This window comes from Branchiostoma belcheri, unplaced genomic scaffold (genome assembly GCF_001625305.1).
Source record: "Branchiostoma belcheri isolate BF01 breed outbred unplaced genomic scaffold, Haploidv18h27 scaffold26, whole genome shotgun sequence".
Classification (NCBI taxonomy): Eukaryota; Metazoa; Chordata; class Leptocardii; order Amphioxiformes; family Branchiostomatidae; genus Branchiostoma; species Branchiostoma belcheri.
In genome coordinates, this window is record NW_017803865.1 from 2,388,953 (window position 1) to 2,415,877 (window position 26,925).

A 26,925-nucleotide genomic window follows, 5' to 3' on the forward strand; every position below is an offset into this window, starting at 1 on the left:
GCCCCTCCAACTCTGTCCTGCCACTTTGCTACATAATGTGATGTATGTTTGACAGGACATGGAGAAGTTTGCCCGTGACTCTGCAGAGATGTGCCAACAGTTGGACCAGCTGGAACATGCCGTGAACACACAGCTGTTATCCGATACCATCGCCATCGGAGACAAATTCATCTTCCAGTACAACCACTTCCGCAGGAAGGCTCGCACTATTGCCGTGGAAACTATAAATTTTGGTGAGAAAATGTAAATTCTTATAGGAACAGAATCTTGCTCCTTTAGATGGTTGGAGTTGTAAGTTAAGTTGTAAGAAACTAGAAAAGCAACATTTGCAAAGCAAGTGCATAATGTTTGCCTTCATGTGTTCTAGTCCACCAAACTACTGATCTGTTTATTCTAATATATACCCATTCAGATTCATAATATATAGTGACCAGCCTCTTCAACTCTGTTCTGCTACAAAATGTAACCCAACACCACCTGTTACCATGGTGACAGACATCTGGTTCAGGTCATTGACCTTATGTGTTTGGAAACTGAGCAAAAACTATATGTTTTTCTTTGGCAAACATAATCAATTATGTATTTGTCTGTATTGAAATAGTTGACACCTTAGAATCTGATTCCTTAGAAAATTTATCCAATTGTTTGGTTCATTTTGTATGACTCTATCAGGTAAAGAGCTGCTCGCAGACTTGCAGAAATTCATCGAGTCGGGGTTCGCGACGGACTATTCCAAGCACACAGAGGACACTGTGGTTGCCGTAGCAACGGTGAAGAAGCAGCTTTCGGCGGTGGAGGGGCGAGAGAACAAACTTCTGGACCTGCTGGAGGAACAGATCCGGGAGGAAGTGTACGGGATGCAGCTGTCTGGGCTGGAGAAGGGCAGCAAGGAGGTGTGTGTGCGTGTGTGTGCGTGCGTGTGTGTGCGTGTGCGAGCGTGCGTGTGTTTGTGCGCGTGTGTGTAGGTGTGTGTGTGTGTGTGTGCATGTGTGTGTGTGTGTCTGTCTGTGTGTGTGTGTGTGTGTGTGGGTGGGTGCTGTGTGTGTGTTTGTGTGCGTGCGTGTGTGTGAGTGTGTGTGAGTGTGTGAGTGTGTGTGTGCGTTGTGTGTGTGTGTGCGTGCGTGTATGCGCGTGCGTGTGTGTGTGTGCGTGCGTGTGTGTGTGCCTGCGCGCGCGCGTGTGTGTGTGTGCGTCCGTGCGTGTGTGCGTGCGTGTGTGTGTGTGTGTGTGTGTGTGTGTGTGTGTGTGTGTGTGTGTGTGTGTGTGTGTGTGTGTGTGTAGAGGGGTGGGTGCTGTGTGTGTGTTTGTTTGTGCCTGGGGGGCTGTTTGTGTTTTTCAAGATTCAAGGTGATCTGTGAAGCTTCCTGTAGAATGATTCTAAGAGTGAATAACAAAATGACATGAGTCTGAGACAAGCTCTTTAATACCAACATGTGTAAGAATTACTCAATGTTCCTCCAGGTTGTAGACTGGATTTTGGGTCCAGGACTATAGTGGTGATCTCTTCACCTTTTGAAGAACAAACTGACAGCAGGGTTCTAGCTAGCACAAAGCAGCATAGGGGCCCCCTACACTAAAATTTTGACCCCCTACGCTAAATTTCCCCCACTACGCTATAATTTTGACCCCCTACGCTAAATTTCCCCCTTACACATACAGTATAGGGGCATTGTGACTGTATTTCTTTGTTCAAGAATGCCAGATCAAATGCGGAAAATTACCAATCAAGTACATACCTTAGAAATAACATTTTTTCCCTTTGGGTATCCCTCAAATGACCCCTTTTTCTCAAATTTTTAAAAGCAGCGCACCACAGAAGGAGGGCCCATCGCAGGCGGCCAATACCACTACGCTAAAATTACATCCTAGCTAGAACCCTGGACAGTCTAAGAAAGCTCTTGCCAAGATTTATGCATGTATAAGAATTGTTTGCTTGGTGTTTGACCAGGTTGTTGAGTGGATCTTGGGTACAGGGCAGCAGATGCTGGGGTCCAATCACCGCATCGGACAGAACCTCACCTCAGCAGAGTCATACAGAAAAGAGCATGAACAGATCCAGCTTAGGTGTACGGTGAGTATTTATGGACGCATCATTTACTCCTTATCATACTTTTCTTATCTCAGATCTGATACATCAAAGATGATTGGACATCATCCTCAGGCCCTGTCACCTCTAAAGATGCATAGCTGGCATAATTTATTTCCACAACTGGTTGTGTTTCATTGCTGAGAGAAGTCCATGTCCTTCTAAATTAGTTTCTGTTTCTGAGTGTCTTTAATGTTGTGATTGGATAGCAAGTCTTTTTCTTTGTGTCTGGAGTCCATAGCTGATTGGACAGAAGTTACAAGATTTGAGTATTTTCTTCAAAGTACAAAGATTTTTGCAAAGTAGTCTGAGTTGAAATGTGTGACTGTTTTTCCCCCGTGATGTTTTTGCGAAGTGCTCCTCAAAATTTATCACAATTTAACTAAATTGGGCTGAAGATGTAATATTTGACTGTTGTCTACCGCATTCCCTCTTATGTCAGGCAGACAGAATACTTCAGGTGATTGAGCCTGTCCACCCCCGTGTAGACTCTAGTTGGTATCGCCCAAAGTTGAAGGGTCACCCTCCCTGCGCATGCGCACCAGTCTAATTTTTTTGAGCAACCTGTAAACACCTTCGTGTTTTGCGTTGGTATCATGGGGTCTAAGCGTGAAAAGCAACGCGATAGACATCGTTCGAGGGCGCCTTCGGGTCCTAGGGCGACCGAGGAGAGTTCCAAGCGCGACCGTGGCGGTTCCCGGCGGCGTTCCAGCGGCAGGGAGCGCGAGGAAGGCGGGACAAGCCCGGGCGGGTCGGCGCACCATGTGCGTGAAAACGACCGCCATGACAGTCGTCAGAAGTCGTCTTCTCCGGCTATGCCGGTTCTCAGCGCTGACGGAAGCCAGCAGGAAGGCGACGGCGAACAGAAGCAGCCGCCCANTCCTGGCGTTGCAAGCGACATTTCCACGACTCATGAAGGGGGTGATCTGTTCGCGTCCCGAACAAACTACCAGCTACCTCAGTATGTGTCTTGGCATCCAGAGCCAGAGGCAATCGGGACAGATGCGTTCACAATGAACTGGAACAGGTGGGATCTGCCATACGCTTTTCCCCCGTTCATGCTAGTCGCACCAACTCTAAGAAAAGCGCGAGAAGACAGAGCTCACCTGCTTCTCGTAGCTCCGATCTGGGACACAGCAGTCTGGTACCCAGTCCTGCTGGAGATGCTGGTAGAAGAACCAGTGTTACTACCTCGCCACAACAGTCTCCTGACACAGCCAGAGTCAGGGATGCCTCACCCAGAGGGCACAAGAATGCAACTAGCCGCTTGGCATGTCTGCGGAGTCAGCACGACATGTATGGCATTTCGCCAGAGGTTAGCAAAATCCTCTTGGCGTCATGGAGAGCAGGAACACAGAAGCTGTATGCTTCGGCCTGGGACAAGTGGAGTGGCTGGTGTGATCAACGGCACATCCATCCCGTTTCTGCACCTCTGAATAAGGTGCTAGACTTTCTGTTATCCTTGTACGACAAGGGTTTCCAGTACAGAACTATCAATGTGTACAGATCAGCTATATCTACCACACATCTTCCCTTGGAAGGGCGAGCCTCTAGGATCACATCCGTTGGTGAGGAGGTTCATGAAAGGTGTGTTTGAACTACGTCCAGCACTACCCAAGTATAGCTTTACCTGGAGCGTCGGTAAAGTTTTGAAGTTGCTAAGGAGTTGGTCTCCAGCAAGTTCTTTATCACTTCGTTTGTTAACCTTAAAACTTATTATGTTGTTTGCTCTTACTTCTGCGGGAAGAGAGCAGTCTCTTTCGTTGCTGGATCTGAGATTCAAGAAAAGAATCTCCGACGGAGTTCGTTTTACTGTTAACAGTCTCTCCAAGACTTCACGGCCGGGCAAAGTCACACACGACATTGTGATTCCAAGCTTCCCGCAGGACAGAAGAATTTGCCCGGTAACATACCTGAAAGCGTATGTATCAAGAACTAGAAGTTTTCGTTTGTGCGACAGTATTCTGTTTAGAGCTCTTGTGGAGCCACACCAGGCGGTATCTACGTCTACCATCGCTAGATGGCTAAAAACTGTGTTACAAGAGGCCGGAATCGACACCTCAAGGTTCACCGGACACTCAACTAGAGGGGCGTCTGTTTCTGCTGCGGCACGACAAGGCGTATCAACCAAAGACATTCTAGCAGCAGCTAATTGGTCTACAGCTTCTACTTTTAAGAAATTCTACAACAGACCGGTGGGGTCAGCTTCATTCGGAAGAAACGTCCTGGCCTCAGCAGCTACAAATCTCACCTGAAGTATTCTGTCTGCCTGACATAAGAGGGAATGCGGTAGACAAATACAAATTGTCCAAACCTAGTGATGGACAGGTGTAGTTGTCTCCGCATCCCTCGTTGTCAGGCAGACACCCTCCCTGACTGGTGCAGTTCTCCACGAGTTCCGGCACGACCCATCCCGAGAGGGCTTCGGCCAGGTGGAGCTGAAAAACTTTAGACTGGTGCGCATGCGCAGGGAGGGTGACCCTTCAACTTTGGGCGATACCAACTAGAGTCTACACGGGGGTGGACAGGCTCAATCACCTGAAGTATTCTGTCTGCCTGACAACGAGGGATGCGGAGACAACTACACCTGTCCATCACTAGGTTTGGACAATTTGTATTTTTCTCCTAGGATTACTCTGAGATCTAATGTTTGAATGTTTTTCCCCAGGATGTTTTTGCGAAGTACTCTGAGCTGACGCACAAGGCTGAGCTGCTGCTCCAGGAGGGTTATGGGGTGACAGACGACATCAAGGCCCAGCGGGACTACATGGACACGGTCTGCCGAAACTTCGCCTCTCGTATGGAGCGGAGACGCAACCTGCTCGTGTCTTCTGTCAAGTTCCTCCGAGTGGCACAAGGGGTGAGTTTCTTACAGGAAGACTAATTGTAACTAAAACATTAGAGGCAAAGTTAGTGCCATAGCCATTTCAGGCTGTAGGGGCAGTGGGTTGTTAATCTACTGTGTCTAGGTATTTGAAGGTGGATTCCAACCCTCTTCTTGTTCTGTCTTTTACCTGCCCAACCAAAGTCAGGTACTACCCATTTTACATGTCCAGCATGTCTTGAATGACACTGACAACCCCCTGCATGACTTTGTATGTGTAGCGCCTCAAAGCACATATAAATTAAGACGAAGGAAACAGTCACGCTCCACATTCAGTAGAACGAAACGTCATGAACTGTCGTTTATACCACGGGCTTTGAAGATATTATCTCAGCATTCTACATAGTGGTATATTGATTTTATATAGATAGTCTGTAAATATGGCTCTTTTAATTATTATGACTGTATTATATGTATTCTGTAAATTGATGATCAATGACCAGATTTTAATATTATATCTCTGTCATTTTAACTTATTGGATAGTCCATGATACATGCAGTGTTTGTGAAAATTCGACATATTTCATGTACCATATGATTGTGTGACATGCCAGTCGATTTTAAATAAACTGAAACTGAAACACGTGGATAGAGTAAAGAAAGTCCAGTTGTCTTGTGTCTTAGACAGCCTTCTAGAACAGGTGTTGAGCAAGAGTACTGATACCTGAAGACGTCTTATGACCTTGTTATTCTTCCTTCCTTCCAGTTGTCCCGAGCCTTAGACAGCCTGCTAGAACAGGTGTTGAGTGACACGATACCTGAAGACGTCCCAGCAGCACAGCGAGCGATCGGCAGGATACAGGAGTTTGGGGACAACGTGGGTAAGTACTGAGCATGCATTTTACCTTCTCTTCTTTCTTCTCTTCTCTTCTCTTCTTTTCTCTTCTCTTCTCTTCTTTTGCTTGTTACAGGTTTTGTGTCTTTGAGTTAGACATTATCTTATAGTTGGATAATGATAGTGATCTGAAGCCAGTTTAGTTCACTGAAGACCTGATCTCTCCATGGTTGTGACAGAGAAGATAGGTATTATGTACGGTGTCCACACGTTCATTGTACCGGGGAAATTCTCCCAGCTCTTTTGGACAAGTACAATGAAAACTGGACCACTGCTTAACATTCAGTTCATCGGAATGCAACCTTTGCCAGTAGCATGCAAGTCAAGTGAGGAACAACAGGATTCAAACTCCCAACCTCTTGGTCAAGAGGCAGTGTTACTAACCATTGGACTGCTGGCACTACTCGGTTCTGGCACTTCTTGTTTTAAAATTGCACTGTGTATCATCATATCTTCTTGTTTTAAAATTGCACTGTGTATCATCATATCTTCTTGTTTTAAAATTGCACTGTGTATCATATGGCCAGATTTCAAGATTTTTTATACACTTGACATTTCTTGCTGTTTTCCAGAGAGAGAGTTTAAGGAAGTGATGAAGGAAGGACAGATCCTTATGGACCTCCTTAGTGGCCTGGTGAAAGACGCGTTTGGGAAAGACGTGACTCCAGACCACACTCGAGACTTCCAACATGTGAAGAACAAACTGGAGGATCTAGAGAGAAGAAAACTCAGGTAAGATGCTAGCTATCTTCCTCTAAGAATTTGGTTTCTTTGTAAGCTGTCATAAAGTCTAGCCATAGAGCACTGTAACAAGTATGGATTGCGAAAGTTCCAGTTTTGAGTGATTTTGTAGTATAGTATGATTATAAGACTATAGTGGCATGTGTAACTGACATAGTAATTGATGAACCTTCTTGTACATTCTTAACCACTCAATGACTTGGTCACTGAAGATTTAGTCAAGATGGTTTGACCATATATGGTGTACTCTAGAATGGCTGCTTGGTATCAGGTTACCTGGTACTGAAATTTACCCTTGTTTGACCTTCAGGTGTGACGAGCTTGGAGACGTGCGGAAACTGCGACTGCAGCAGATTCTTCAGCTGCGCACCTGCGAGCGGGACGCAGATCAGGTGGGGACCGATTTGCCTGCTACACCTGGCCCTTTGTAGATTTGCTTGCTACACCAGATTTATTGCAAATGGTGAAAAACAATGGAAGAAATGAAACAATGAAACACTTAATGTCTCTTTTTCTAACCATTTTGTGAAGGCAATACGGTGACTGGAGGAATGATGTGTTTGTGGAATGATGATGATGATGGTGATGATGTTTTTTCTATCCAGACGATCCAGTGGCTAGAGGAGCTGTGTGGAGTGACAGTGACAGAGATGATGATGATGATGTTGTTTTTCCAGGCGATCCAGTGGCTGAAGGAGCTGTGTGGAGTGACGGTGACAGAGATGATGATAATGATAGTGATGGTGATGATGTTAATGATGATGATGTTGTTCTTAATTTCCAGGCGGTCCAGTGGCTAGAGGAGCTGTGTGGAGTGATGGTGAGGACGCACACAGATGTGGGCAAAACTGCAGGGGAGGCTGGGAAACTGAAGGAGGAACACGACAAGTTCCAATCAACTGCCAAGGTAATGAGTCAAGCCCACCCTTAGCTCATATTTGCATCTGTACAGGTGTAGGCTTGAACTACTCTCACCAGGAAGGGCCCCTGCTCTTTTTATTAATTGTGATGGGATCTTTAACATGCTCAAGTTGTGGCTGTCCTTAAACACAGGACCTCCAGCTTAACATCCTATCCAAGAAGACATCCCTAATAACTAATTCTTGGTACTCATTTTCACCTGAGTCAAGTTAGAAAATGGGTAATTAAGTACTTTTTCTAAGGACACAACATTGGGGCTTGCCAGGGATTTGAACCAAGAACCTTTGGATCCCGAGTCAAGAACCCTAACCACAAAACCACCTTACACCCACCATACCGGCAAATTAACAGGGTCTTCTCCTTGCTTGTACCCCAGAGCACGTATGACTACGGAAAGCAGCTTCTACAGGCTGCCTTGGTGCTGAGACGGTCGTGCCACTACAACTGCCAACCCAACCACCTCAAGGCAGTCAAACTGGAGAAGGCCTGGAACAAATTCTCCAAGGTGCTAAACATTTCATAGCAGAAAATACAACAATTTTGTTGGATTTCTTGTTGTATTATATTCGTAACCTCAACTGAGTATGACCAAATTAGAAGGAATTTTTTTTCTGTTCTCTACTTGCTTGCTTTTATGTTTCTAAATGCTTTTGTGAATGCTTGTTCTTTCACGATTTCTTGCAGTGCTTGGACGAGCGAGCGTCAAGATTGTTCATCACACATGACTTTCACAAGAAAGCTGACACGGTAATTCTCCTCAAAACTGTTTTTAATTTCTCATTCTGTTTCTTTGCCTAACACTGTTAAGACATTTTCATTTGTAGAACTTAATACTGAGGTATCAATAGTTATGTTTGCTTTTGCAGGAGGAAAACATACCTTTTTGCTCTGTTTCTTCTTCTTCTTCTCTAAGCACAAGGTCGATGACCTGGACCGTAAGTCTTCTACCATAGTAACTAGTGCTGTAGCGGACACCCTGTGGTGTTGGGTGACATTATGTAGCAACTTACAGGACAGAGTAGGAGGACATATATATATATATGAATTAATGTGTTAAAGCAAGAACAAACAGTTTGTTAGGCTTGACTATGTAAAGGTAAACATTATATTATGCATTTGCTTTGCAAATGGTGTATTAATGCTGTTTTTGTCCTGTACAGCTCCTGTTGGACATGCGAAACCTGATCCACAGCATGCAGCTGGGCGCGGCAGCGGACTCGCTACAGGAGAGTGCAGCCAGCATGATCGTCAGAAGGAGGGAAGAGACGGAGGAGGAGTATGAGGAGACGATGAGGATGGGGAACTCGCTCATGGTCCGCCTGGCCATGCCCATCATGGACCAGACAAGGTCAGCTGGTTGTTGCCTTTGTGGACAATTTGTTTGTATGTTTGTATGTTTGTTTGCTTGTATGTCCATAGTTAATTGAATACACTAGAGTCACAGGAGGGTTGCCCACACTTACCACATGCTAGGCAAATTAGGGACACAGAGAGGAAGTTAGTTCAAAGGTAAACATTGCAGAAAGGTTATCTATGGTTGCCTTATTTTCTGTCTTCAGGTTTCTGTTATATTCTGTATGAGGGAAAATGCTTGTAAATAAAACAAGAAAATCACATAGGTGTGGAATTGCAATGCTACTTGCAATCAGTGTTCATTGTCCAGTTTGTTGTGTTTTGATCACTATAATGTACAGAAGAGACAAATTACAAGCTTCTTTGTTGTTTACTGTTGTTGTTTGTTGTTTACCAGTGCACACAAGGTTGCGGAGGACACGAGGGAAGCCATCGACCTTGTGCAGAAGAAGCAGAAGCAGCTGGACGTGCGGAAGAAGGAGACAGAAGACGTCTGGAAGCAGCACCAGAAGAGACTCGAGGCTCCGCTCAAGATCAGGCAGCTTCACCGAGAAATGAAGCAGGTGAGCTTCAAGGAGAACTTACGTTGATAATTATCAATGCAAAGTCATGATAATTATCATTGGAGATGATGATCATTATCGACTGGAGTTGTGATGATCATCAACTCTAGGTGGTAATGATTATTTATTGGAGAATAGTTCTAAATCACCAACAACATACTTAGCAGCATTTGGCCTGCAGTACCTACTGTGGACAATAGATGGAGCTGTTGACTCATGGTTTGAGAGGGAAGCAAGAGTAACAATGAACTAAACTGACCATGACCATAAACTGAAGTGGTGATGATCTGGTATCCATGTATTCCTGGCTCTTGCTTTTATGTCGCGTGAAATTGATATTAAGTATGTTCATCCAGCTACCTCTGTTAAGTGTTAGACTCTTTTAGTTAGTTAGTAACTGTGTTGGTTAGGCTAAGCTGACAATTATAACTTCTTGTTGACATGATAACAGATCTGTAAACTTTTGCGGGTCTGTTGACGGTAGAGTTAGAATGACATTTGTCACCACTACATACGCATACACATGTTGTTCGTCCGTCAGGTTGAGGAGGACATACACATAGACAATAGATGAAACGATAGGTTGAGTAGAATTCTGAGGTTTTCCCATGTCTAAGTCTGAAGACACTTGCACAGCTGATAGTTGTAACTGTGCTCCTTAGAAAGTTAAAGACAGACCCAAGTGTTTGTCTTGGGTTGCGGCCAGGAGTCTTAAGTTAAGGAATCTTGCCTTGGAGTCGCCTCATTAACTGCTTGTGGGTAAACAAGTTTGAAGAATTTGCCAAATTTAGTCCCAGGATTGCTGGATGCCTCAGGTCCGTCATCAGACCTCTTTACTTGCCAAATTTTATCTTCTACTCTGTAAACTGTGTTTGTTTGGCTTGGCTATACTTTTAAAGATTTCTGTGATAAATGAAGCAACAAAGTGTATCTTACTGGTAACAGTACATTGTTTGAAACATATTGAAATGCTCACATTTCTGATTCTTATAATGATGGCCAACCTTGTTTCATGCAGGTTTGTCAGTACAGGACTTTAAAAAAATTTTGTAGAACTTGACTGGAATAGAGTTGGTTAGAAGAGATTTTTCTCAGTTACAGCAAATTTTCATCAGACTATTGCAGAATAACAAGTCCTGCAAAGGTGATCATGTGATTATGAAATGCTTCTTATTGGTGACTAATTTATCCCAAAACAGTTTGCTGCCTTTTTGTGCCAAATTTATGACTTCTGCTTTCTCATATAGGAATGAAAAAGGCTTTAAGAAATATGTTTGGGGATGCTTTAAGCTTAAGTTCATACTTCGATCAAGGTAAACTCAAACTTAAAGATGTTTTGCCCAGTCTTATGTTGCTATGATAATCTGTACAACATTTGCCAATACTGTATTTATGATGCTGCTAGTTTTTAGTTTTTTCCATACATTGTTTTAGAACTTCCCAGGAAGTTCTTTCTGAACTTTTTGGAGGAAGTATGTTATCAAGACGTTAGTTATGTTTATTTTGTTGCTTGACGATTATTACTTATTGCCCATTCATGTACAAAAGGGCCTGCAGGTAGATGCTTCCTAAGAACTTAAAGAAGTCATCACTATTTTCTAAATCTTATATCTTAACTTATATCTGCTTGCTGCTTGATGACTTCTTGTGTGTGCAAAACTTGATAAGTGACAATCATGACTAAAATTAAGTCTACATGATTAAGTCAGTTGCCAAACTTGAGTGATTTTGTTGCGTAGTAGAAAATGTTTATGTAAATATCAAAACGTTTGTTGTGTACAAGCCATACGCTGCTGTGTAATACGCCGCATCGTACTAGTAGTGTTTGTTGTTTAGGCCACACCAATTTAATTCCTTAGTTCTCGTATCACCAAAAGTACCAATTCAACACAAAAAATCAAGATGAAAACAGAGGCCTGGGAAGAAAACCTGAATCTGACTATATTCACAGACTTTCCCCACAGAGTCTGTTTTCATGTTTGTGTCACTATTATGTTATTTAAGTCTGAGAACCAAGCAATTGAGTTGGTGTGGCCTTATTTACAGTGTTTATATTGCCTTGAATCTGATCCTACATCCCACTGACTGCTCCCCATGCCCTGAAATTCCCAGCTAAACTGACCATTCCTCACTTAGATACAACCAGGCTAATGTTCGATACAGGCTTTAACTAAAAAATGGCAAAATTCGGTAATTTCAAAGTCAAAACGTTTCCACTTCAACTTGGGACAAGACAAATTCTTTACCGTATTAAATTCTTTATCTTTCATTTTGGTCGTTTTTCTGGATTTTAGGGTACCTGTGGTTCAGTTGGGGTTGATTTGTTTTATCATTTTGTTGCTTTTTTATTACTTTGTTGCACATTTAAAGAGACAAAAATCAAACTGTGACATATGAAAATTGTTGTGTTTCGTCTTTGTGGAAATAAAGTTTTCGTTTGTCCGATTTGAATCTCATTTCCGTTTGTTTTATTTCTGTGTGTTTATATTGTCTGTATCAAGTGGGAAAAATCAAAATTACAACGAACGAAGGCCTGCATTGAAACATTCGCCTTCTGTTTCTTACAGTAGATTCCTTTTTTTCATCCTCAACTACCAATATTTCATTCCCCCTTCTTCCTGAAAAGTCTTCTTGTATAATATTCAGGGTGCTGGGATGGATTGGAAAGTATATGTGTTGTACATGTACATGTAAGTAGAGCAATAACCAACAGCATCCAATAACCAAGAAAATGACTTGAAGTATACTAAACTTTATTTGTAAAGCTGATATAGCAGAAGGAGGAGCAGTAAGAAGTCTGTTTGTTGTTAAGACAAAATTCCCAGAGCCCAGAGTAAAGCCCCACTCATCCCTGGAACTCAAACCCTGTCCTTAAATCCTCCAGCACCTGAAGAACCAAAACACCTGGATTAAGATATCTTAATGCACTGCAACTTCCTTGGAAACTGATAAGGTTTTAGGTTTTTTTACTTCAAGAAAGGTTTTATAGGAAAGCAGTTCCATAAATGTCTGTGGGGCTGGCCAACAAAAAAGTCAGACAAAATATTAAGAGATATCATGGAGAGAAGAACTTGAAAGTTTACTGGATGTACTACTTGTTTTGACACACCTTCTTGAAGAGTGGGTCAGTCCCAGCTACAGTGTGTTTGTATTGGTTCTGGGTGAGTGCATTGTTGATCAGGGGGAGTGGGTTGTGACTGAGCAAACGTGCTTGGGAGCAACGACTTAAAGTGTCAACATGCTGCAGCATGCACAGGTAAATATTGTGACACAGGTGAGCCTAGGCTGCACACCTGTCCACAGGTATAACAACAGGTGTGAAACCAGGTCACACCTTAACATCATGTTAACAGAATTTTTCTGGACATGGCTGATCCTCTGAAAAAAGCAATATATAAAAGACATTGCCAAAAGCTATGTGATTTTAACAGATTCAGATGCTTTGGTCTTGATGGGTATTGAAGGTACATTTTCCAACCTTCCCTACTATCAATCTTGTACCATCCCTTACCAACCTCCCCTCTAAACCAACAGTGGTTTGTCCCGGTCCCTAGATAGCAGTGTGCCTTGGGCCATGCCCATACTTGGTCAGGGGGAGGGAAGCACCCCAGTACAAACAGATGGGTACTCATTATTGCCTAGGTGTGACATTACCCAACCCCCACATCAAAACCGGTGCAAGGCCATACAAAACTACCGGAGACAGCAAATAAGGATTTTTCAGTACGTAGGCAACACGTATTGGGCCTGCACGAAACCTGTAACATATTGTGTATAGCACTTTGCAGAATGAGTCTTCTATTCAACTTCAAGTATCCTGTCTATAGTTTTCAGATATTGTGTCAGAAAGCTATCTTCTACAATGGGCATAATTCTGATGCAACGTTGACCAAACATCCAATGAAAACTGTTAAAAATCTGGGTTGATCGTACTTTAAAACTGACATTGGTTTGATGAAAATCACACCCTCTCACATTATGAAATGGATCTCCCCTGTGCAACTACTAGTATGTCCTTTCCCTGTGTGAAATGGACATCCCCCTGTACAATTACAGTTCAAGGTCATCTGAGGTCATTCTATTGTCCTGCCTCTGGGTCTTCCTCCTTTCACTCTGAACCAGAAGAACGTAATTAAGAAAGTCAGAAAACTTGTGCCAGGAACAGTTGATTTATGGAGAAACTTTCCCCTGTAGAGCTGCCTCATAATTTCCAGTCTCTAATTAAATTCCAAGGCCTGAACTGAAGAGTAAGATCAACATTGAAAATAAGCAAAGTTATTTATGAAAGTGACAAGTGGACATAGTGCTTGTAGGCCCTTCACAATTTTGTGGTCAATATTTTCAATAAACACTTTTCGGCTGTTGCATGTATGTCATACTAAATTGAAAGGAGAAATTGTGTAATTTTAAGAAATCTGGTTGTTTTTGTTGTTTTACATTATACCTTTCTTCAGTGACCTAGATCTCAATGAGATATTTTGTGTCCAGTGTGCTATGGGTTTGGCACCCAGGCTAAGATAGAAATGGGTTCTTTAGATAATGTAGGCTTACTTTTATCAGAACCAGCAGGACTAGAAATGGACAGATGTCTTTTATAAAGATATTGGAAATGGTCTTTACTCTCCTGAGACTAACAATTATGTTTGTCCATCCCTGCTGAGAGACAGAACTGAATTAGTTTGGGCTAAAAAAACAACAACAAGGAAACAAAAAAATGGGCCATCACGGGATAAATACTTTAAAAAAGTAAAACATTCCAACCAAGAACCGTCCCCAAAACTACAGGACAGGTTTTCCCTTAAAAATGTGAACTTCTTGCAACTCTCCATTTATCACAGGTCCCATGGAGACTGCACATGGTTTGAATTTTGAATCACCAGGGGAGAGTTAAAAGTTCCTCTGTGGTCCCCTGCCTTTAGCTGGGAGTTTCTGGCTGTGTGTGGGAGTGTACCTCCCTGCTCTGTGTGCTTTACCCACAGTTTCCAGGGTGTGCGTGTTGTGATAGAGCTGTGACGATCACCCCCGTTTGTTTACCCCGCATGTTTGTTGGGCGCTGCTGATTTGGAAAATATTTTCTTGGGGAAACAAAGAGAGCATGATAGTAAGAGGATAGAAGATCCTTGTGGTTGGGACATGTTCTCAATGTCTTGGGTTGGAGCTGTGTTCTTTGTAAGACGTTTGTGAGAGTTTTCAGGTGAGTTGATGTCTGTTTGCTGTTCTTCCTTCTTGCATGCAAGAGACTGTTTTCTAACTTGTTGCATGTGAAAATAAGTTGATATGTTGCTCTGTTTGTGGAGAGGGTTAGTGGTTATCTATGGACTCTGTTAGTATGCATTGAAGTGCCTTGAGTTGAAGAAAACTTTTTACTTTCTGTCACAAATTTCTGTTTTTTATATCATGAAGAATTTACTGATTCCTTAGGGGGAAATGGCAGTATTTTTTCATGAAGAGTAGCAAAACTGTTGGACTGTGTGTTTTCGGATCCACCATGTGACACTGCATGTGTGTCATGAGAGAGAGAGTGTGTGTATGTGCGTGGAATCCGTGGATGCGTGTGTGTTTGAGTGATTGATTTGTTAAAAATTCTGAATATCTGTGAACCCTTCTGTCATTTGTGACTATGTTTCCATACTATTACTGCAAACAAAAACATATCAGCATCTTTTTGTCCACTCTTCTAACTAAATCTAAGGTTGTTGTCAGACTAAAGCCCACGTCTTCATTTCAAGATCCTTGTTTTCACTCCTAAACATCTGCATGAAAACCAAGTAAATAAATAGTTGTGGCCTCCGAAAACAATTTCCAGCCAGCAGGATCCCTGAGCAGAGATAATTGGTCCCACACGCCCTGATGCCATCCCACTTTAACAGGTGTCAGCAAGGTGTGCCAGGTAAACGCTGTCTTCTCACACTTGACACAGCCTAAGATCTGTCTTGTTATGCCTGACAGAGTCTCAAGACTGTGACTTCATGGGTCTTAAATTCTTTAAGAATTGACGCTATCTTTTGGCCCCCTTGGTTTGATAGGTTGCAAGGCCTTGTGCTTTGGTAAGAAGTAGGTTAAAAAGTTTTTAAAAAGTTAACTTGAAATCCTCCCCACACCTTTTGTTGTATAGGTGTAGTGCCCATCTCCGTTTCTATAGTCCTTAGGTCACACAATTGTGCAAGCACTACAGCAGGGGGCTAGTATACTGGCAGTGGTGTCTGTTGAGACTTTGAATTTTGTCAAGGTTTTATCAACAAGGAAACATGACATTCATATGGATGGCTGGATAACTTTAAATTTGTATTTTGACAGGCAAACATATGAAAGAAATACACACTTCTTTAGTGTCAGTGGGATGAACAACAACAGAAGGGTTCAAATCACCGACCCCCTGGTCCAAAAGTTGGGATACCGATCACTGAACCACACATGCCTCCACTTCAACCTGACCCTCACCACACTATTGTTGGCATTCCAGAAACTTCTAACCTTGTGGGGACGCGGTTTGTTGCTCCAAACACAAGATCTGACAGCATTCTTGCAATATCAAGGTTTTTCTCCAGTTTTTACAGTACTCTGGAGAGAGAGGGCTGATAAAGTGTGCATTTCCAAAATATTTGGTACCTTTCTCCTCTCTACAAAGAAAAAAGCTTGCCCTTGGCAGTAGTCGTATCAAAATAGTCATGATCTTTGAAATTATTATTAGGCCACACCAATTTAATTTCTTGGTTAACGGATTTTTCTACAAAAATAATGGAGCGGGCGGGCGAAAAAAAATAAAATAAAACAGGCCTAGGCATCCTATTATGGCCCAAAATGGTACGATAGGAGCCATGAAGTCAACACACCAGGCTTGTTCAAAATTTAACAATTAATTTTGAACGTTTAATGATACTACTGCATTGAAAGATGGAATAACTGTAACAACTAGGATGAAAAGGACTGTTTCCAACTGTTCAGGGCAAATTATGAGCATTTTGCAGTTGATTCTGGATTTTTATTTTTATTTGCAAATCAGAAAAAAATGAAGCGGCGAATCCGTTAACCAAGAAATTAAATTGGTGTGGCCTTAGTGCTAATTTCTGACAGGAAAAAAGAAAGCTTCTTGAAAGGTAAAGGTTGTCATACAGACACATGACCAAAGACAGTTATCATTGTTAGCAGCATTTCAAGGGGGCCCTGCATTGCCCTTTTCCGTAGAGCGTAATCGGCCATTTTAATTCTACGTAGAGCGTAGACGGACCGGACCGCTATTTAATTCAACATTGAGCGTAATTGGCCCTTTTATTTTACTTATTGCAATGTAGCTACCAGGAATTTATCGTAAAGCATAATGGGGAAGGCTCCTTGAATTAAGCGTAATACGAAGCTAGCTCTCAAAATTTTGCACAGAGCATTGTCGGGACCCCCCCATACAGGCCCTCTTTCAAGAAAAGTTGTCGATCTGGGAAACCAGTACTAATTGCTGCCTGGAGCCCACTTGGTAATCATAGGATTCCCCGATAACCACTGCAAGATGGTGGCATTCCTAAGGCCCGATTTAGACTAGAAACGGTATACCGTTTCGAAACGGTACGAAACGTTTCGCCACAGAAAACGGTTCGTCTTTAGACACAGAGGCGGAAGCGTTTCGGGCCACCCGTGGCGCAGGATGTTTCTGACCCACAGTGACCTATGATGACCTCCCCAAGCCGCTTCTACGGTTTGCCTCATTGGCCTTATGATACTTGTGTTTCAGGGCCTTGAACTTCGCCCGAACCTGCTTTGGGGTGCGTAAATACTCCTCAGCCGCCAGCCCGTCCACAAGCATCTGTATGCCCTCCCTATTACGCGAGGTCTCCAAGCGGGATTGTATAGTTTGATCGGCCCACAAGCTGATCAAGCAGCGGATCTCTTCTTGGGTCTAGACCCTCCCCTGGCCTTCTGCCATCCCCCCAGACATAAAGGATGACGAAAATTCGAGAAATACATGATATAAAATGACGAAAATGGACACAATCGAATATGGCGCGAATCTACCAGAAAATGGACGTGCGCGGGCTTATTAGCATGTGATTAGCATATGACACGTGACCTGGTTTACCGTTTTAAGAAACCCTTTGACTTTAGACCTAGCAAAAAGCGTTTCGGGCCCCCCGCTGAAGGGTTCTGAAACGGTCGAAAACCACGATGGAGGTGGTTTTCGGAAACGGTCCGCGAAAACCCATAACAAACCGTTTTTTCCTCTTTAGACCGGGAACGGTTAACCGTTCCGAAACGTTTCCCTGGCCAAAACCCCTTAAGCGTTTCTAGTCTAAATCGGGCCTAAAAATTCTACAGGCTTCTATTTTTGTCCATATATGTTCTTGCACTAAAACCGCCTTAAAATTCTTGCTGCTAACAGATGTTATCAACTTAAAAAGATAAATGAACAAACAACTATACTGACACTCTTTTGTCAGTCAATTTGTCAGTAAGTTCTTACTGTAATTACCTTTTGAAAACACTAGGATCTGAAACACCAGGATTTTATTTTTTAAACTTTTTAAAACCAGACTGAGTAATGTTTTCATCATCCATGAGCAAATTCTTTGATGCCACATCTTCATCAAATGCCACCAAACTGACTTCATTTTGAAAACACACTGGACTTTTCGAGACTGTCCCTCCCACATCTGCCCCTGACAGATAACTAGTGATTTAAGGTTTACCCTCCTGCAGAGCATTAAACCCTGCCAGTCCCTGTGGGTAGAGGGTGGTTGTTAATGCTATAATGAACTTGTCATTATCAACTTCCTTTGTGGGTGTTTATGGCTTGATTATCTGGGGGTTGTTAAGTCAAATAATCACCAGTCATTATCACATAGACCCAATAGCAACTTGGATGAACTTTGGTTATTTCTGCACAGCATGACACAAAAACTGGTCATTTACAGCACAAAAAGTTGAAAAACTGGTTATTAACAGTTGTGCAGCGTTGATGGCTGATAAACTACGAGTCATTATTGATGAATAATCACCACATTCATTTTGCATACAGAGACTAGGATTTGCCTATAAGAAGACTTTTGTAGCAAGATGTTCTTTGTAGCAAGTCATTTCTGGCCCACTTTGACCTTGACATGAAGTGACCTTGTCCTTGTCCTCCCAATTCTCTTCAGTATTTCCTGTTTCTTTATTTATCTCTCTGAAGTTGCAAATAGTAACTCTATTATTTCTTTTCCAACCGCATCTTTTCCTTGTTTCTTTCCAGTCTGTGTTCCTGCCAGATGTGATAGAAAATCCCAATGTCCTTCCCCATCCTTGTTTTTTCCTTCCATTCTCTGTTTTCCTGCAATATACTTGTAATAGAATTGATTCATTGATTATCGATCAATATTCATGGATCAGCCCAGTGTGTCCTCCCCCATGCTTGTTGATAAGTTCCTTGTTATTTCCGTTTGTTTCTTTTCTACCGTCTCTCCAGTTCTTTCTCTTCATTCTGCTTCTTGCAATGTATCGATTATCAATCAGCAATATTTATTGATCATGAATCAATATTATTAGATAGCCCAGTGTGTCCTCCCCCATCCTTGTTGATAAGCTTAGTTTTCCCCATGTTGGAGCCCTGTGCCCATATATAGCAGCCTGTGTCACAGTGTATACAGAGCAGGGTGTGTGTTTGATACCAGCGAGCCTCTACAGTCTGCATGGTGTGCATGTCTGTGTGTGTGTGTGTGGCTTCGGTCTGATGCCATCGTCTCCCCTCATGCCTAAATCTCTGTGACAATCCTTCATCTAAAAAAATAACTAGAAAAAAATCGTCATCGCCATGGAAACCGCGGTAAACGGCCGGGTTACTAACGGAGACGCGAACGGATCTTCGACGACGATCAGCACGATCGTGGTTCAGTCCGGGAAGGGGAAGATCGTAGTGGCCGTGCTGCGTGTGAGTAACTATCTCCTCACTCTTATCTCGTTAGGCTGAAAGATGTCGTTAGCAGCCTTCACTCTTCATTACTTAAGGAAATTCCTTCCCCCTCCTTCTCAGGGTGTGGGTTTCCTTGTTGGACATTTAAGAATCTGACGACTTAAGCCGCGTTTCGTTTTCCTTGTAACTCAATTTGGGTTAGCAGTACAGTGTGTCCAGCTCAGTGCCGATGTTTCTCTGCTGAGCTAATAGTAACTGTAAGGCCACAGCAAAACTATTGGTTGTTTCTTGGATTTGAAAATATCATGATGAAGATTAACATGAAAACAGTCTCTGAGGGGAAAGTCTGTGTAGCCTATAAATGTTTACACACAATTTCTCAGGTGGAATATTTGATAGCATTTAGGATTATTTCCTAACCCTCTGTTTTGATCTTGACTGCTTGCTAGAACTTTTCATATACATTTACTTTAAAATGTGTAAGAAATAAGGAAATAAATTATCCTAGTCTAGGAGAATGCCCTGGGTTTTCACATGAAATAATGCCCATAGCTGGAAGGTGACACAAATTCAATGTTTCCTCCTAGTTGTCTGTTTACATACTACATGTATATCTTGTCCTGTTACTAGTTCCACATTTTGTCTACAACTGGAAGATCACCAAGTTGTCTTCCTAATTCTATGTTATCATATATACCTTTCTTGTTGTTTTCACCTTATGGCCGCGAACCTAAAAAATGCAATATTAGTGCCCCTGCAATCTGTGGGAATGCGCTGGTTTGCGTAAGAAGTTATCGGGAGTCGAGTCCTTGAGATGCTGGCATGTGAAGTATGACGTTATGTAGGCCAGTCCAAGGAACGCCACAAGGAGCCTGTCAAGTCTTAAGTCCCAACAGGCTCCTTAAAGGCATTATTCTGGTCACATTTCTGTCAAGGTGTGATATAAAGGAGTTCAAATGGGCTTCTGGTGTTTCTCAACTTGTACAAGTCAGTCAGGCGTTATATGTTTTGGTACATTATTCTTGGAACTTTCACTTAGACTTAAAAAATTGTCTTTAAATATAAGTTTAAGGGAGCATACTTTTTCCCTTTTTTCCTCAGTAATCTTTACTGTGGTTTTATTTTCCAGATTTTCCTGTTGTTAGTTTGACTTTTGAAAACTTTTGGCTCTGCTAAAAGACTTTTCTATTCCTTAGATCAAGCAAATAGATACGAAGGCAGGTTTCAGTTGCCAAACAGTTTGTGCGAATCAAAGATACTTCCTGTCTACTTTCAATTCAAATATCTTTGAAGAAGTCCAATAGATCTGGAGTTACTTGGGGTCAAACGAACACATATTGTTTGTAAAAGACGTGAACTTTTCGGATGACCCCTGAGTTGGGAACATGGCTACAGCTGATCATGAGATGTTTATCTTATGTCACTGTAAGGGTGGATAATCTCTTTTCAAGTGACACACTATTTAACTGCTTTACTTCATGTCACTGAGATAATAAGAGGACTTTATAGGGTAGCCCAATGGTACATTGCCCTAAGGCCACACCAATTTAATTTCTTGGTTAACGGATTCGCCGCTTCATTTTTTTCTGACTTGCTAATAAAAATAAAAATTCAGAATCAACTGCAAAATGCTCATATTTTGGCCTGAACAGTTGAAAACAGTCCTTTTCTTACTACTTGTTACAGTCATTCCATCTTTCAACGCAATGGTATCATTTAAAGTTCAAAATCCATTGTTTAAATTTTGAACCAGGCTGGTGTGTTGACTTTATGGCTCCTATCGTACCATTTTGGGCCATAATACGATGCCCGCTCCATTATTTTTCTAGAAAAATCTGTTAACCAAGAAATTAAATTGGTGTGGCCTAAGGTCACTGTAGCCTTAAGGCACACGAAATGAGATACCCAAAATGTAAATGTGCGTTAAGGATTATGGTCATAAATTTACTGTGAAGTATTCCTGGTCCTCCAAGGTTTATCAATACTATAAGCATTGCGAGCTTCTTGATTTTGATAGTTGATTTAAACATAACAGGAATCTATACGATGTATTGCCAGTAATAACAATGATAATTATATAAGTACAACAACTTTTCTTAGTTGTAAATTAACAGTCTAACTATGAACTGCAGTTGACAAGCTAAATGCATGCTAAAGTTTGTAAATAACTGTGATGAGGGCCTGCAAGCCCTTTTTCGTAAGGCGTAATCAGGCCGGCCGTTTTAGACTTCGTAATTCGTAGGCAGCCTCCGCAAAAATCAACGTAATTCGTAATTGGACATTAGCCACAAATTGTAAAGTCGTAATCAGCTCTGAGACTTTAACGTAATTCGTAATAGGCAGCGAAAATTTTGCGTAATTCGTAATCACTATCCCCCCTTGCAGGCCCTCTGTGATGCATCAAATAACAGTCATTTAGAGGTACATTGTAGCTTTCATGGACAAATTCTTTTTTTACATTCTCTGAAACCTTTAAAATGAGATTGGTGATAAACTTTGGTACATTTAAGCTTGAAAGACCAACCCCAGTTCTCCGTCATTACCCACTGATCTGTTTGGGGTTAGAGTTGATGCTGTTTTGGGCAGAAGCTGACCCCACAGTTTGGAAAGGCAAGTAAATGTTTCCCTCGCTCTCCAATCCTCAGATAAGTGATTTTTCCCAGCTGGCAACTTCCCAACAGATGTTTTATAGAAAGACTTTGGGATTCTATTGTAAAGTTAGCCCGGATGCCAGACCCATTGTACACTGGACACAAAGTATCTCATGCTCACTGAGATACTTTGTGTCCAGTGTACTATGGGTCTGGCACCCAGGCTAAGCCAAAGTCAGTACCAAGAAAATAATGGAGTGGAAGAAAACTAGAAAGGATGAAAATTATTGGCAGTAACACTGTGGACCTGGCTTAAATCGTGATCTTACTAGATGTTGCTTTCAAGTTTTTGTATAACCAAACTGATGGTAAGGCTACAAACAGTGACTTGGGGCAGTCTAGCAATCTGCAATGAAGGCCAATCTCAGTGAGTGACAGCATGTGAAGCAGTTTAATGGTCTATCACTTGAAATTAATACTAATAGCTGGTTAGCTGGTTTTCTCCCAGGGTAGGATATTGTGTAAACTTTCCCTCATTCCCAAAGGTCCCAGAGTTGTTTAATGTCTGATTTCCTACTTGGGTCCTGTTTCTTGTCAGCACTGATAACAGCTAGTCATAACCTACAAACTATTTATAACTTTTCAAACAGAAGGAAACAATCACTAACTTCTTGAAGCAAATGACATCCTCACAACAGTATGTCATTTGCTTCAAGAAGTTAGTGATTGTTTCCTTGAGGCCACGAAATACGCATCAAGTTCTGCGGGACGTCCCGCAATATTCCGCAGGACGTCCCGCAATATTCCGCATGACGTTCCGCAATCTTACGCACGGCGTTCCGCAATCTTACGCACGGCGTTCCGCAATCTTACGCACGGCGTTCTGCGGTATTTCGCACGACGTCCCGCAGTGCACCTGAGAGCACTTTCGCAGAACTTTGCGAAAGTTCCGCAGAACACCTCTCCGTAAGGCCGCGTTTCCGCAGAAATACGTCCTTTTCATATGCAGGCCACCCGCGCCGCGGGCGGAGAAAGATCACACCCGGTTTGTTTACATTTTCTATAGCGCGGAGTGAAAATGTTCATGAGATCTGCCGATATTTTTTACCCAACAGTGAAGATCGTAAATTCCTGAGCTAGAATGTGGTTTAATAGATTGAGTTAAGATTTCTACCTCTCTGAAACGTGCATGTACACAAATATATTTATCGAAAACATGATCGCTGTGGTCTGAATTGTTACAGGGTTCTAATTAGCGGGAGCTTTGTTTCTTGATCTTGTGTTTCTTGTTTTGAAACCCACGCTGATCGCGGAACACTTCCCGGTGGAATGAACGCCAAAATTGTGTCAAATACACAATAAACCCACATACAAATACAGTATATATGTATTCCCGAAAGATTCTTTCAGTCCTGAATTTATTTACTAGAATAGTCTATTTTTGGTCGTACAAAACAAAACAGCATTTTGAAAAGAAATACATAATTTTACTCTTTGTCCGTCACCCCACGCCGCCGCTGGCTTCCGAGCAACAACCAATCAGTTTTTAACCGTAAAATTTCGTACAATTCGCAAAGTTACCATTCTGGGATTTAGATGTTTAAAATATACATTCTAAGGAACAGTTTCGTATGTAGTTTGTGTGGTTTTGAGTTAATTAGCGCGAGGATTGGCGAGAATGCAGAGGGTTCGTAGCGGTGGACGTGTGTTGCACTCGAGTGGGAGGGAGCGCTTCGTAACGTGCGTCCAGAAATGCCGGACAATTTTGATCGTGAAAAATCGTACAATTTGTAAATATAGCGATCTTGGATTCGGATATATTGAGAAATACATTTGTAAGGAACAGATTCATGTATTGTTTGTGTAGTTTTGAATAAACCTGCGCGAGGATGTAGAGGGTGCGATGTAGTGGGTGCGATGAAAATGGAGTCGATTTTTTTGCCAAAAAAAAAAAAGGGCAACGCACCCGAAAAATAAATAAACACGGTACGGGACAACCCGAACTTGACGTGTTTATGCAAAATTTGACGCAGATTCATTTGTTCTCAGACTATAAAAGTTGACTCTGTGAAAAATTTTGGGATGAAATCGGGACAAGAAAATTACAAAGCCGCGCCGGCCGTGCAGGGCGGAACAAGCTACTGTCGTCTAACAATCTTCAGGCGGTGTCTCTGGGCGGAGTCTCAACTCTTCTGCGGCCCGGCTGGTGGGCGGGTCCCCGTCTGCGCGCTGTGATTGGCGCGCCGGAACGCCACGTGGTCTGCGGCGCCAGGGAGTCTACCAGTGCCGCTGCTGCTACGTGCTGTTACTATGGCGACGTGCGTGGGAACGCCCGGCCCAACAGCGTGGCGAACGAAATGTATCAATTTTTGATGCGTGTCAACAAAGCCATGGGGCGTAAAGAACCCTTGAATTATGCTTCGCGCTTGGCACAATAATATTAATTCTCATATGCAAAAACGTTAGTTCGACTCTGAATATTACCACGAGTCTTCCGTCAGCAACAACAAACGAACGCCTGAATCTATACACGTACACTCGAATAGAGAACCTAGATAATACTAGTAACGTTAGTAGATTATACATATAGTCGGTAAAGAGTCGGAACTGTAACGAAGATAGGCGAATATAAATTTGTCACATAGACACCAATCACAGAGCCTCGGTTATAGTCGGTGAAGATCGTGTTTGTAACGAAGACGGGCGAAATCATTGGAGCAGCCCAGCTAGACTGTTGGCGCCGACGGCAGGGGCGGCAACTTCTTCAAAGGGAAACGCCTGTCGATCAAGTATAATATGTGCGTGTGGCTATGGGAAAATGCCTCGCTCTAAAATGTATCACGTAGTTCTGAATCGATAATCACAAACAGCAAGGAGCTTCTACAACATATAGCGTCCTTGCAAACAGGGACAATATCAAACTTCGTTATTTTTGGCCACAGAGTCGAAGCATTGAAAGCTTAAAATTTTAAAAGTAGGTTTCTTCGGCGAAGTCATGCCTTGCAGAAAATGTTGACGATACACATTACGTGTTCGACCGCAGGTCATTGACCTCCAGCTTGCGTTGTTCCAGCGGAGAAGAGCGTCTGGCAGTTTTTATAATAGCGTCAGATTTTGTTTGTTAAATCATACACAGGCATTCATGCATCTATCATTCTTCCAACTAGTTCGTAGTTATGTGAGATGTTTATTGGAATCACACGGATCGGAACAAACTCAGCGTATCAAATAGTAAACATCAATCGCCCAAGCACAGCCGTGGCAGCGTGGACCCGCCGCGCTGATAATCCCCGGTATTGTCCACAAATTATCAACAAATACGTGAAAATGAGGTGGAATAAGTGTCATGTAAATCTCAGAATACAAAGGCTGCTCATTAACGACCGAAATCTTGCGAAAGATTTCTTACGCAGAAGAAGTTTCGCAGCGGCGTTTCCATTACCAGTGGACAGTTCTGCGAAATTCTGCGGGACGTCCCGCAATCTTACGCACGGCCTTCCGCAATCTTACGCACGGCCTTCCGCAATATTTCGCACGGCCTTCCGCAATATTCCGCACGGCCTTACGCAATATTCCGCACGGCGTTTCGCGATATACCGCAGGACGTACCGCGGTATTTCGCAGAACGTCCCGCGAAAACTGATGCGTATTTCGTGGCCTGTGCTGTACCATTATCAAATATGTTATCAAATCAGTGTTCAGAAAATAAAAAAAGAGAGAAAGTGAGCAAGGAGAAAATGTTAAAATTTGTAATGCAACTGGTAAAGACTATCATGAAAGTTCATCTGTATTGGTAGTTACATGCTTAGAGTTAAAACTTTTGATCCAACACAAAGTACTCTCACCCAAAGCTTTCAACCAGTCACTCTGGTCTTCCTCAGTAGAAGTTAAAAAGCTTGTGAAGCATATTTTACAGATGAAGTAAAAAGTTATGTGCATGTGTGGGTGAGAAGTTCTTGTTTGTGGAGGCTGTGGACATTCTTCAATAATTATCACAAGTTTGTACAGCAAATAATAAGGTCGTCGGGACCTTTCATGAACGAGCTTCCGACTTTGTAGGTGACTTGAAAGTGTCCGGAAATACAGGAGTTATTTTTGCAGCTGACAGCGAGGAGTATAATTAGAGCTGTGTGTTTGAGGAGGTCCTGAGGAGTGGTGAGGATGTAAACATAGTCAGGCACAGGGCTCTCCAAGCAGAGGTTGTGAGGGAATGATTGTTAGCTTTTTATATATGGCCATTTTTTTGTCCCTACCCCCACCAACGTCAGTGGCCGGGGACCTTCTCTGGCTAATGGATACTGTCTTTCCACTGAAAGGGATCTGCTTGGAGATACAGGAACCCGTTTTTCTGGCAATTGCAGGAACTTGCAGTGTGTGACAGAAATTTTTTAAACCAATCTGGGCTAAACTGGTTTGAGATCAATTTTCCTTTTAATATACAGTAGTTTCTGGTCATTCAGTGAAGAGATAGAAGATACAAGGAATTCCTGGAATCTTTTCAGTTTGTATTTATTAATACAAGAACATTTTTTTTCTTCCAAATTTTTATGTTCTCCCGTCAGCTGTTTCCCATTGGCAGTTGATGTTGTCCACATTTCTGTGCTGAAGGGTTGAAGTATTTACTGGGAACATCAGGAGCCCATCACCTTCAGGACTGGGAGTTGTGATGGGCTGGAACCACTGAAGGAGCATACATCTGTATTTTATGGGAAATGTTTCCTGTCTGAAATTATCTACATTGAAAATGTTTTAATTTATCTTGACTCCTTTTGCTCTTTCTCTCATTATCCCTCTCCATCTTTTCCTTTCTTGGTTTGTTTATGTTCTTTCTCTCTTTTTCATATATTCCTTCATCATTTTTCTCTGTACTCTTTCCCTTTCTATCCTTTATTATTCTCTCTTTATCTCCTTTATTCCTTTATTCTGACTCTTTCTCTTTCTTTCTCTTTCTCTAGGAATAGCCCTTTGATCAATCCCGTTGTTACCATTCTTCCCTACATATCATGTTCAAAAGACAGTTCTTTACAGTCACTGTGATATGCGGTAACCCCATAATTGAGCTGATTTTGCCATAAGG

The 26,925-nt window shown here is 42.3% G+C and overlaps 1 protein-coding gene across 1 annotated transcript in view; it reads left to right on the top strand.

The window, feature by feature from the left end:
- Window positions 1-24: 24 nt before the first annotated feature.
- LOC109471808 (muscle M-line assembly protein unc-89-like) overlaps window positions 25-26,925 on the top strand; it is a 159,851-nt gene continuing 132,950 nt past the window's right edge. Inside the window, exons 1-12 of the mRNA XM_019771162.1 lie at window positions 25-233; window positions 673-893; window positions 1,949-2,071; window positions 4,755-4,946; window positions 5,677-5,791; window positions 6,378-6,537; window positions 6,857-6,938; window positions 7,331-7,453; window positions 7,844-7,972; window positions 8,152-8,214; window positions 8,628-8,815; window positions 9,218-9,383. Coding sequence (XP_019626721.1) covers window positions 59-233; window positions 673-893; window positions 1,949-2,071; window positions 4,755-4,946; window positions 5,677-5,791; window positions 6,378-6,537; window positions 6,857-6,938; window positions 7,331-7,453; window positions 7,844-7,972; window positions 8,152-8,214; window positions 8,628-8,815; window positions 9,218-9,383 — 1,737 coding nt within the window. The 5' untranslated portion in view covers window positions 25-58. The remainder of the gene's footprint in view (window positions 234-672; window positions 894-1,948; window positions 2,072-4,754; window positions 4,947-5,676; window positions 5,792-6,377; window positions 6,538-6,856; window positions 6,939-7,330; window positions 7,454-7,843; window positions 7,973-8,151; window positions 8,215-8,627; window positions 8,816-9,217; window positions 9,384-26,925) is intronic.